A 13,636-nucleotide genomic window follows, 5' to 3' on the forward strand; every position below is an offset into this window, starting at 1 on the left:
CCTTTCACTTGATGAGATATGTTAAATTTACTGCACTTTCAAGTTTATATTTTAATATATTTCACATCTATCAACAGAATCCTTTCTTTAAATTATTCAAACTATAAAATAAAATAAAATTGTAAGAGTAATATAATTATAAGAGTGAAGAAGAAAATAAATGTACAAATAATTTTTAATAAAATATACAATTTAATAGAAATTTGAAAAGCAAAAAACAAAATTAGATTATATAGAAGAAAAAACAGAAAAATGCAGAGTGAATTAGCACAATTTTATCAAGTGCAAATATAATTATACCAAAAATTCCTATTGATTACAGTAAATATAAAAACATGCTACAAATGAAAATATAATAAGAGTAATAGTTTCAGCGGCTTTTTTTTTAATTTTTTTTTTTAGTTTTACAAAGCATTATTGAATTATAAATTTTAGTAAAACAAAAAAAAAATACTTACCAAAAAAAATTCAGGATCATAAATTTATAGAAATAACTGTACTATTATTAATAGAAGTGTTGTTAAAAGAATTAACAGTACAAAAGTCTCAACTGATACTATTGTTTAATTTTTTTTTAAAAGGTCTATTTTGTGCCCTGGGCACCAAAATAATAAATCAGATTTATTTATATTATTAAAAAGGACTTAGTAAATTATAAAAAAAAAGTATGGAACTTTAACTATTGTTTAAAATATATATAATGTATATAAATAAACAACATCAAAACTGAGCTTCTTTATAAAGTTCATCAGGAGTACAACATTTTTAAAACATCACATCGTGCAATAAAATGTTATGCAAATTTGTATAAGGTTCACCCCCTACACACACACGCGCGTGCAAAATCTTGTAATGATTGAATGATTAAGATTTACAACTGCAACTGAATAATCAAGATCAGTACGAATATTAACTGGAATAATGCAATTAATATTATCATTATAGAAGAGAATTACTGTAATTAAAAAAAGAAGAATATTCAGTAAATGCTTTCAAATAAATTAGTAAATCAACTATAATATTTTTGAATTAACAGGAGCCAAGAATAAAGAAACATGAAAACTGGCAAAACTTTTTTTTATTCTGTATGGCATATTAAACTCAGACAGCCTACATTAAAAATATAATTAATTCAAAGCACCAAGAATATTTTTTTGAATAGGGTTCCAAACATTATACTTTGAGGCCTCTTATAATTTAAAAAGCATAAAAGGATTTTAAGACATATACAAAGTCTTAAAATCCTTTTACATAATAAATGGAAATATACAGAATATGTTAATGGACTTAAATATGTATAAATAAACTAATCTAAGACTAATGTTATGCCTAGGTTGTATTTAACCTATTATAAGAATTGCTATCAGTTCCTGACAACCAAAATTTTCAATCGATTACCAGAGAGGACGACCAAATTGAATACACATACTAAACGTTTCTCAATAGAGTTGTGATTATCTGGTTTCAGTGGGATTTATAAATTGAAGGGTATTTAAATAAAAAATATTTTTATTTAGTATTTGATTTATATTAATATAATTTTTAGTGTGTCAATATAACTGCATATTGTATGTATTACTATAATTTATAATGTTCGACATTATAGAATTAAAAATTCCATATATCATATAATACTATTCACAGTCATTAAAAAAGATTGCAACAGTTTAAAAAAATCCTATCTCAGAAAAAAATTTTTTTTAAAGAATTCATCACTGAAACATTTTTTACATAACTTGGAATGTTTCAATATGAGCTTTATTGGACACTCTACAAGCATTCAGCTGATAATAAACGAGTTCTACCCAGGTCTGCTGATTCATCGTAGGCATACTGTGGTAATAGCAGCTGTAATCTGTTGTCTTAAATATTGTACATAGAAAAAAATCTAGGTCTTAATCTCCATAGAAAAAAATCTAAGGGTATCAAATCTGGGCTTCTCAGAGGCGAAAGCATCAAACCTGGCCCTACCAATCTAAAGATAAGGGAACCTGTAGGGGGTGCAACATCTTGTTGAAACAATACAGCAACATTACTTTCTTGTTCAATTTGATTTTTAAGGCTTCCTAAACAACTTTGGCGTATACACACAACTGCTTCGTCACTCGTTTTGGGCTGTCCGAGGGACTTTTTCACTTCAAATTGCCCGATTCCTTAAACAGCTCATACCACCATCTAATGCTGTTTGCATGAGGGAGATCATTGCCATAAACACACCAGAAAGTTCGTTGAACAATTATAATTGATTTATACTCCACAAACCACAAAACAACTGTGTTTTCTGCTGAACTGTTGCCATTGCACTGACTGAGAGTGATGCAGATGCACTGTGCACATCAGCTCAAGGTCACGGCTGGTTACATAAAAAAAAATTTGATGATATCCAGATTATTTTATAGTTCCAATTAATCCTTTACCTTAATTACATAGAGATATGATTTTTTTTTTATTGCTGCATCCTTTTTTGATGACTCTGTATAACTAATACCATATAACTACTAATTTTAGAGGAGCTATTGCAGTCAAGAGTTCTCAGTTTTTGATTAAACTATTTTCACGTATAAATTTTTACTATTATTATTAATAATTAACACCAAAACTTACTAGAATAATGCAGCTGTAAATTAATTATATTTTATTTTATTTCTATACATTATTATTATTATTATTATTATGACTGGATTTAAAATTTTAAGAAACTATTTAAAATTTAATGATTATACTCTCTTTTGCAGCTGAGTAATCTTTTAATTTTAGAAGTTAACCATGGAGATATTTTAAAATCAGTATTGATAAATGCATTTATTATTATTATTATTTGAATTCAATTGTTTTACTTAAATTAATTATTAAGATCACAATTCCATATTCATCTTGTAGTATCACAAGTTTTTGTTAATGTTCAAATTTTACTTTTATCCCTTCAAAAATTTTGATAAGACATGTTTGACAGCATCATTATTAAAATACGTTGAAAATGAAGCGTTAATAAGTAAATTGTTAAAAAAACAACAAAAACTTGGAGTTTTGATAATTATGCTAATGCGTATTTTAATATTGTTAAGATACTCTTCTAGTTTTAATTTTTAAGTTAGTTCTTGTACAAACTTAGCCTTTAGGAGTAAGAGATTGCATACTTTGTAGTTAAATATAATATACACTTTCATGATATTATACATGATAAGTATAATGATGTATGATATGTCTAATGATGATATGTATCATGATATATACATGATATTATACATTTTATTGCAATAATAAATAGATAAATATAGAAATAAAAAATATTAAATACTAAATATTATTTAATTAAATTATATTCCACCATGGTTCAAAGAAATCAACGTAGCATCCTGTTAAAATCTTTTTCATTTAGAATCTATTCTAACAATGCTTTGATAAAAATTTTATACATTAGTGAAATAAATAAATAGAAATAACAATATCCTGAAATAAATTATGATATTTAAGAATTTAGAAGAGCCATTCTAATTAATTCAGACAATCCAACCATATATACTCTCTTCCTCAAGAAAGAATGCATTTTGCAGAGAAACACAAAACCATGATTCTATTATAATTTTAATTAACATGCTTTATTTTTTAATTATCTTAAAGTACATTAATTTTTATAGCAAAAAACAGTATTGCACATAATTTTTCATCCAGTAAAATTTTAACATACAGCCAACAGCAAAATGTTATTCGTTAACTTATGGAAAATTTGATTAGGTTAAAAAACTTGATGATTTTCTTTTACTTTTTAATTATGATTACTACTAAATCAGCCATCAAAAAGTGGTAAATTTTTATGTAGATATCAACCCATTAAGAAAAACAACAGAATTAATTGGTACGGTTTTTATTTAAATATTTTGAAGTAACAAAAGCATTTCGTTCCCTACATTTTGGTTTATAATCAGACTGACAAAAAGAGTGTTGTGTTTTAAGGAACTTAAAATGTTAAAATTTATTTTATGTTAAATTAAATTTCACCATGATTCAAAGTAGCATCCAATTAAAATCTTTTTCATTTAGAATCCATTCCAAACCAAGCTTTGATAAAAACTTTATACATTAGTTAATAGAAAATAAATAAAAATAACAATACACTAAAATAAATTGTAATGGTATTTAAAATGCCCATGATTTGACAAGTGTCCATTATTAAAATAAGTTGAAAATAAATTAATAAATAATTGTTAAAAAACAACAAAAATTATGCTAATGCATACATAATATTGTTAAGATACTCTTCTAGTTTTAGTTTTTAAGTTAAAACTAGGAACTTCATTCACAATTACATGTTGCAGATGAAATATAGTAGATACTAAATTGATTTATTGTCAAAGAATTTTAAATCTAGTGATCTATACAAAGATGTTAAGGTTAAATAATATATTAACACTGAAGAATTTGTGATTTGAATAAAAAAATACTGAGCAAGATACATGTAATCTTGACATGTAGTAAACTTTTAAATCCCATTTTTTGTTACTATCAAGACATGAAAAAATGAAGTGTTTTATTTAATTTGAAATTCTTAATGAATCTTTACCATAATACATTTTCTGATCTACAAGGTGTCCCCCAAAAGTCCTGGACCACAGGGATTTTAGTAATTTTGCTCTGTTTTCTAGTTGCAGGACTGAAAGGTGTTGATCACTGAAGAATGGGTAAAGATTATCCTGCTTTGTGGAAAAGTAGGATTCTCTCATAGATAAGTTGCAGATGAATTTAATGTGAAGCATCCTCAACAAAAACTAGTGTCACACACAACGGCTGGCAGACTGCTAACAGAGTTCAAGGCTACTACAGGTAGTGTTGCCGATGCTAAAAGATCTACAAGTCCGAGCACTTCAGAAGAGGTAGTAGAAGGGGTTTTGGCAAAGGTATCTGCAAGTCTTAAAAAATTAATTTGCTGAACAGGCTTGGAAGCGGGCATTTCTCAGTCAGCAGTATGGAGGATCTTGCAAAAAAACAAATATCATCTGTACAAGTTATAAGTGTTACACCACATGTCAGAAGACGATCCTATTATCGTATGGAAATCTGGAATTGGTGTTTGACCCAGTCGGAGAAGGACCCAGAGTTTTTGTCTAAGTTATGTTCTTTGATGAAGCCAACTTTTATAATGGTGAGGTGAACCGACATAACTTACAGTATTGGTTCAACAGTAACCCTCACTCACTGGTTTATCGACAGTAAGGAGTAAGTAGCTGATCGCGTCATGGTTTGGTTTGGTGTGGTTTGTGGAAAGACCAGATCATTGGTCCCTACTTCTTTGACAGAACAGTTAATAGCGAAACTTACTTGGCAATGTTAGGAAATGAATTACTGCCTCATTTGGATTTGCTGGGTTCTGGAAAGCCAAAATGGATCATGCAGGATGGTGCATCCCTGCAATATGATACACAAGTTTGTGATTGGATAGATGAACACTTTCCACAGTGAATCGGTTGTAGGGGATGAGTGGAATGGGCTCCACAATTCCCGAATTTAAACCCAATGGATAGTGTCACATGGGGTTATGTAAAATCCCAAGTTTATGTAGTCAAGATCAGGGACAAAATCCATCTGCAAGAATGCATCACAACTGTGTGCCAATCTGTAAAGCCTGACTTTGTGATCAACATTCTGTGGAACACGGGAGACCATTTTCAATTATGTTCCAACAAACAGAAACCATATTGAACAGATATTGTATATATCCCTATGGTGTGGAACTTTTGGAACACTTGTATAAATTATTCAAGAATATTGATTTATAGAGAAATTATTTCTGGAATTTTTCTTTCTTTTATTTTACTAAAATTCCATTTTTATCACTTACTGCTTTTATTCATTATCTTCTTTAGGTGCTTTACAAATATCTCTGCTTCTTCAGAATTAAAAAAAAAAAAATATTCATATGCTTTTATTACATGTACATATATATAAAATGTTTTTTCCAAGTAAAAGGTTTTTAAATTTGTAGCTACTGATTTCAAATAACATGTTTGTTACGTTTGAAATTATGTCTTTATTTTCCCTAATATGATAAGCATAATAGATTTCTAATAACATATTTATGTATTTATAAGAGAATGTTCCAGACAGCATATTTTAGACTTCTGACTTCTATTTATTACTTCGAAGACCAACTTTTTAGAATTTTGGTTCTCACATTCTTTTATAAGATATTACAAAATATTAGAAGTATATTTATTGTTATTAATTATTTTATTCTTTACAGTTAGTTTAAAAGCAATTTTATAAATAACTGTTTTTTGTTGTTTTTTTTTTTAAATCCTTGTCAGTATCACAATTTAAAACAGTTTTTACTCTTTTAATGTCGAAAACTTATTAATTTTAGTTTTACATTTTTTCAATCTCTAAAATAGTAAGCATGTAATAATAACCTTTATAAGATTAATTTTTAAATTATTTATGAATATATATAAATTAAATTAAATTCTACAGAAGCAAAAATTTCTGTAAATTAACTAACAGAGATAACAAATAAAAGCAGTGAGTTATAAAAATATGATTATCATAATTTTTAATAAAATAATTAGATTTTGCAAATACCATGCTTTGCATTTGCTAAACCATTTATTAATCTTTCTCTTGCTTAAATTTATAATGTTTGATTTATAGATTAATAAATAACAAAATAAAATAAAACATAATTAACAAGCAACACAACACATACTCATATTTAAGCAACATTAACCACACACTTAACAAATAGAAGTTTTTTTCTAGATGCTTAGCTTATTTGTGACAAGTAAGATTTATAAATTTAACAAGATAATTAAGATGTCTGTTATTAACTCCGATATTTAACAAGATATGTCTATAATTTTTAATTATACACATACCATGTGATAATTTAGTCTATACAATTCATAATTTGATCACCTAAAATAAATGAATATAAGCTTACATTTATTGTACTTAAGAGCAAAAATATATGTAAAACCATTTATTAGTTAATAAATAAATTCAGAACTTATAATTTTAGTTATAAGTTTTGTTATTAGTTATAAATAATAATACTAATGGTTAAAAACAAACATTTGTAGCTCAAATAAAGAAGAGAAGTGTTTTTTGTATTATATATATTTTTTTTTTTAGTTCAAACAATTTTCTAAGTGCAAAAGTTTTTTTGTTTCAGAATTTCCCATCTATCATACAATAATCATCTTTGAAGTTACAAATGCTGAAATATAATAAAATGAAATTAACATAATAACTAGAAATTTATTCCACAAAGCAATATTTTCACATGTTTTTTGCTTCAGCTTTTTTTTTTAATTTGCTAGAAAATCTCATCTGAAAATCACAGATGTTAGATGCCCAACATTTATCTCCTCTCAGTCTTACAAACCTACTACTATTATAATACCGTCAATAAAACTTGCTTGATTCTGCATATCTTAAAGAATAATTAAAACAAACCTAGAAATTTCTTCTCGAAATGTCACAGGAAACCCAATCTAACAGATAAGGACACATGAGTCACCCAGTATTGATTCACTTCAATAAAGTTATAAATTTTTCATAAACTTCACTTTCTGTTAATGTCAATCATCAAACTGAAAAATTATTTCATGGAAAATAATTCAATCTTTTATTAATTTTCACCCACAGCATGCATGCATATAAAAGTGTATTGGTCAAAAACTGTTCTAATAATAAAATATAGCATTCATATGAAAGCTTGAGTATTAATCAGAATATATAGAAAGAAATCAAGTCAAGAACATGCATATTAATCCTCTTATGCTTTCCTGGTAAATTAATGATATAATAGGTTAAATTTCATATTTTTTTATCCTATAATTTGATGGCTGGTTGGGTAGTAATCACCCTCAAAGAAAAATTCATGATTGTGGTTTTTTAACCAAATCAGATGCTACATAAACTTCCAAGTAACTATTTAATGACTGGATAAAATTTAACTGGATAAAAATATGAGCAATGCTTTTTCTATAAGATTATTCACTTAACAGCACTTTGAAAATAAATTTAAAAAAATAAAAGGATAATAATTAAAATTGTAAATAATGAATTGATTTTACATCCCCCCATTAAAGTTCTCCTTTCCTTATGCAAACATCTAAAAGAAATTTGTTATAGACATAGTTGTACCTCACCGTTCACGATTCTACCAGAGAAAATTTTACACAAATACATGGACTTGATGATCTTTTTCAATTTTAAGTAACTTTTCAATAAAGAGGTTTTTTATATTTCTCAGTAAATAGCATAATTAAAATTTGTTAAAACACTATACCAAACTAGTACAGAATCAATGAATGCTGTAGTCTACTAATAGCATAATATGGTACAACTGAAATGAAACTGCAATTTTTCTTTTTTTTTGTTATAATCTTTTCAAAGCTAATGCAATATATAAGTTAATAAAAATAAATAAATAGTACCTGAAATTATAACATGGGTAAACCCAGCAATCACGCAGTTGAAACAGAATTAAACAATTGCTTATGTTTAATACACAAGTTTTTATGTAATTAATTTTAAATACCTTTTAAATTACCTTAAATATTTTTTGAGAGAATCTGTTTTTACTGTTCTTGGCTAAGATCTCACTAAATGATAGTTATCATTAAAAAAATATTAACAAATTACTATGTGCATTACATCTTCAATATCAGTTATCAACAACTTGAACTCTAAACCACAGCATAGCTCTGGGATTTTGGAATATGCAAATGACCAAAGCCTATGTTCTAGGTGCTATATATTTATTCATAATATAACAGATTAAAGTTTATAACAAATAAAAGTGTAGCTTTTCATATTTCAGGTTATGCTTATGTTTAGTTGTATATATGATTTTCTGTTTGTTCTAAACAAACTGAAAACTTTTTAGTAATTTTATCACCATAAAATAAATATTAAACTAATATTAGCATTATTTACATTTTCATTTATAAGTGTATTTTATTAGAACATCTTTTCCAAATTAGACCTATCTTTTCCAAAGCATTTCGGGACTCAGTTTTGACTAATTCTTGATAATAATGGCATTGTGTAGTACCCACCAGCAATCTACAATCTTATATTGTCTAGTGCAGGACAATCTCAGCTTCTTCATCAATCTCATCTCATTTGCACACTGGGCAGAACATAAGATTATTATTTTTGAGCTAAAACAGTGATCAACAACAATACTTGGAACTTATAGTTTCTCTTCCCAAGTATGAGGTGCACAGTAAGATTAGAATTTGCAAGCACGAAGGACAACACCACCAAGATTAATGATTTGTATCATATCCATATTAATGTTATGAGAGGTAGGGCTATGAGAAATTTATGCCAGAAATACACAGAGGAACTAAAAATTTACATAATGAGGAGAGAAAGGGAAACATTAAATCATGACTGATAAATTTTCAAATCATTTTTTGCAAATTTTGAAAATGTCTACTTGAAAGGACTATAACAAGACAGACTGGAATTATATGTGAGTAAAATGCAAGATTGGTCCAAAATCAAAATACACTGTGTACACAAAACTCAAAGAATGCTCATATATTGAGATTTCTTGAGTGGTTCATTAAAACTGAGATGATTATCTGAACAGAACTATGGCTTGAGATTAGATATCAGTCAAATTCTTAAATACACAAATCAAGAAATAGTTTAAACACTAGAAACCAAAAAAGTCTAAGGAGGCAGTATCAGGCCAAAAATTATACTTTTAATGTTTTGGAACTAGGAAGGGAACATTGCTAACATAATTCACAGAACCTGGGACTACAATAATATTAGATGTTTATGGTGAAACACTGAAGAAGCGTCAGAGGCCACACTAAAACAGAATGCTTGCAAAAACAGTCATCTTATGCATGACAATACATAACTCCAATCTGAAAGAGAGGCAGCTTAATTGGGTAGTTTTACCAATTTCCCTATACAGCCCAGACTTGATGGCAATTGACTATCACCTCTTCAAAGATATGGTCTGACTGATTACAAACACTATTAAATCAATGATGCGTTCACCCACAGATGAGGATAATGACAGCCATAGAAGATATGGAGATATTGGCAGAGAGAGTTTTTGGATGAGGGTCTGCCAAAAAATGTCAAGTTACAGTTGGAGCTTGAATATGGATGGTGACCTAATGGAGAAATAATAAACAAGTATTGCTAATGTGTACATAAAATTTTTCTTTTATCCATCTTTTCATCAACCAACTGCAAATAAATTATGCAATAACCTCAGGATTTCAGATGCTGATAGATATTATTAACTTTTAACTAAAATGGACAATATTCATGATCATAAAAAAAATTATAAAGGTTTTATAATTCTTTCTTTTTGTTTTTTGTAATTCTACATTCAGTTCTTTATAATTTTACTAATAATGAAAATAACTACTTAAACTGTATACCAAAACAAACTATTAACTGTATTTTGCTGTTTTTCCTTTCAAGGTATAGAATGGTGAATTAGGTGAATAGATGGATTAAAATGGCATTACTACTAATTTCTTCATCAAAATATCAGAAAAGCTCCTCTGAGACTTTAGAACTGCTTGTGGCCCAATTTTTAAACAGTGTACATGTTTTTTTCAATCACTTTTAGTTTAGAATGTCAAAATTCAACATTCATGAAATTTTAATTTGGATTTTAAAAAAAATTAATGTATGCGTTAGCGTTATTTATGCCCACAGACACACTGTTTCTCATCTGAAAAGTAAAACTTATTTTAATAGAGTATGTCAATAATAATCAATTGCAAATGAGTTTCAAGAATCTAGCTAGGTAAACAGTATTAAAAATCTAGCTTCATTTTTCAATTTTGCAAAGTAATATGTATATTATGGGGATATATACAATGTGGTTAGTTCTTCACAATTTTTCATTTTGCAATTTTACTAAGGAACATAACTGCAATTGGCAAGGTACAACTTTGTTTTACATATGAAAAAGTTTATACACTACAAATTAATTAAGGGTAATAAGTTTTCAATGCTATTGCAAGTACCAGTACCATGTCTTTCTGATCAATTGTGGTTACTCAAAATAAAGTAACAACAAGAATTTTTTTTAGAAAAATAAGAATCCTTAAAATAAATATAAAAAAAATTTAGTTAATTAAAAAATGTTGTAATGAGATTATCTAATACAATGTACAAAAAATTGAATTTAATGTAAAATAATGCAAGATAAACCCGCATATACACTAAAAAAAAAAGTAATAAATAAATAACAAATGAATGTGAATGGTACCTTTCACAATCATTAATCGATATTCTAAGACCCACCTGCGGTTGACCAAATTATCTCTGTACGGATCCCTTGGCTGCCGTTTCATAATGTCCGACTCTGGAGCTTCATAAGCCAGAGAAATAGCAGGCATCTAATAAAAACATTGCATTCATACCAGAGATAGAAAAAATATTCATATTTTTTTTTAGAAAACAAGAAGTGATATTAACATTTTTTATTGTTAACAGCCTGAATTTATTACTTAAGTATACAGTAAAAATTACAGCTGAAGTTCAATAGTAGCATTAGCAATAATATAGTTAAAGGCGAGGCATATGTTATATTAAACCTGCTGAATAAATAATAATGTAGTAGGTAGTAGTAAATGAAGGAAGCAAGAAAAAGTGTTTCAATTTACATGCAAGTTATCAAGGTGAGAATTCAAATCTAAATATAAAAAAAGTATAATTAATTATTGAGTTAGTACCCTGACCACCTGCAAGACCATGTACTCCATAAGCCGAGGAGAAATAATGTAACAATAGTAATTATAACAATAATAATCATAATACGTGTAATAGAATTAGCAATAATAATAATAATTTTAGTATAGTTAACAGCATTATAAACAATTTAGTAATTTATGCAGTGTTAAATTTACCCTAAATAATAGTAAATAAAAACACCTGAAGACAAAGGGAACAGACAAAATATAGAATGTGATTTTCAATAAAATCAAAATAGGAATAATAGACCAGGAATTGGACAACACAAGGTTAAAGAGGTAAAATGATTATGAAATGTTAAGTGCAGGAAAACAAGACATGTATGATGCGACAGAGCAGTGAACAATGCGATGACAGGAGCAGCATTCACACAAAACAACATGCACTGTTAAAATAAACAAATAAATAACTGAATGTAAATAATAAAAATAATTACATGAATGAATACACAAATAAACTTACCTTATGAATATACACAACTTGAACACTTATGAATATGTCAAAACTTGAACGACATGACATGATAATTAGCAAGCAAACTTACATGTTAAAACATATATATAAGTATTTAAGAAAATATAATGAAGATGAAGCATTCTACAATACCCAAGCAACAAAATGTATTAATACAATAAGCGACCACTTTTTTTACACACAAGAAATAGACAGTCAGAGAAGAACAGATAGATACAAATATAAACAGATAGAAAGAGAGAAATATTGAGATAGAAAGAGATATATATATATTTATAGAAGAGATAAGACAGATACTGTAAAGTAAGATATTGAAATAACAATTAATAATACCCCGATACTCTACAGTTTTGTTTAGGATTACCTTTCGTTCACGAGTTTATCTGTGAAAGGATTTCGAGGTTGTCGCTTCATGATATCAGACTCGGCTTCCTCATAGGCCAGAGATATAGCGGGCACCTGACATGACATTGCGTAAAACATGATGGATAAAATTAATAATTAAAAAAAACTCACGCACACACACTTTCCATCATCAAAACATTATAATAATAAGAATAAAAAGAAACATAAAAAACACAACATATACATGTATATTAATAATAGTATAATAATGATAAAAAATAAAAAACACAAAAATAATAATATAATAAGAATGAGTAGCCATTACTCACTAATTTCCTAATATGGCTACAAGACTAATAATAAAGGCTTCTAAGAGTGCACTTCTACTGGACACTAAAAAAAAATTATTCAAGACCAAATTATAAACTAGGCTAATTTATATGATAGTAGCATTTCTAAAAATAATAAAAGATGATGATAATGATTTGAAGCATTCATAGTGCAAGTTTCTGATGATAAAAAAAAGTAGAATATGATTCAAACTAGAACCTATACGTATATATATATATATATTTATAATGTAAGGGTGCAGAAGAAAACACAGACTAAGCAGATTCAAACAGGATTGTTTAGGGATAGGTAGGTTGAGTGCTGTGAATAATGCGACAGGTAGTTTAAGACAAGGTGTAAAATAGAAAGGGTTGTAAAAAATAAATAGTTCTACAGCTGCAGACCACAGCCTAAGATGAACGTAACTGACTATTATAAAAGTAAATGATAAGAACTACATTCTATTAACAATTATAATAATAAATTATATTCAATTGTAAAACTAAGTACAAGTTCAAAAAAATTAAAAAAAAGTTCAAAATTAGCAATAACTAACAATCATGTTAACTTTCATGGACTCAATTAAAAGATGTTAAATAAAAGCTGTTAATAAACAGTAGTAATTAAAAGACAAACACTAAATTACTTGAATATTATCTGCATTTTACCTGCAATATGTAAACAGTAATCATAATTATTCTGAGGTTAGTAAATTATTCACAAAAACTCACTGCAACAACAGCAACTA

At 27.4% G+C, this 13,636-nt stretch overlaps 1 protein-coding gene across 6 annotated transcripts in view; it reads right to left on the reverse strand.

The window, feature by feature from the left end:
- Positions 1-13,636, reverse strand: part of Atpalpha (sodium/potassium-transporting ATPase subunit alpha) — a 330,235-nt gene that overhangs the window by 16,563 nt on the left and 300,036 nt on the right. For 5 of the 6 annotated variants that reach the window (XM_075366700.1, XM_075366701.1, XM_075366703.1 and 2 more), the window contains one exon: positions 12,578-12,672. The exons of the other annotated variant lie outside the window; for it this stretch is intronic. In XM_075366700.1, the coding sequence (XP_075222815.1) occupies positions 12,578-12,672 (95 nt within the window). The remainder of the gene's footprint in view (positions 1-12,577; positions 12,673-13,636) is intronic. 6 annotated transcript variants of the gene reach the window in all.

The sequence above is a fragment of the Lycorma delicatula genome, chromosome 5 (assembly GCF_047948215.1).
Source record: "Lycorma delicatula isolate Av1 chromosome 5, ASM4794821v1, whole genome shotgun sequence".
NCBI lineage: Eukaryota > Metazoa > Arthropoda > Insecta > Hemiptera > Fulgoridae > Lycorma > Lycorma delicatula.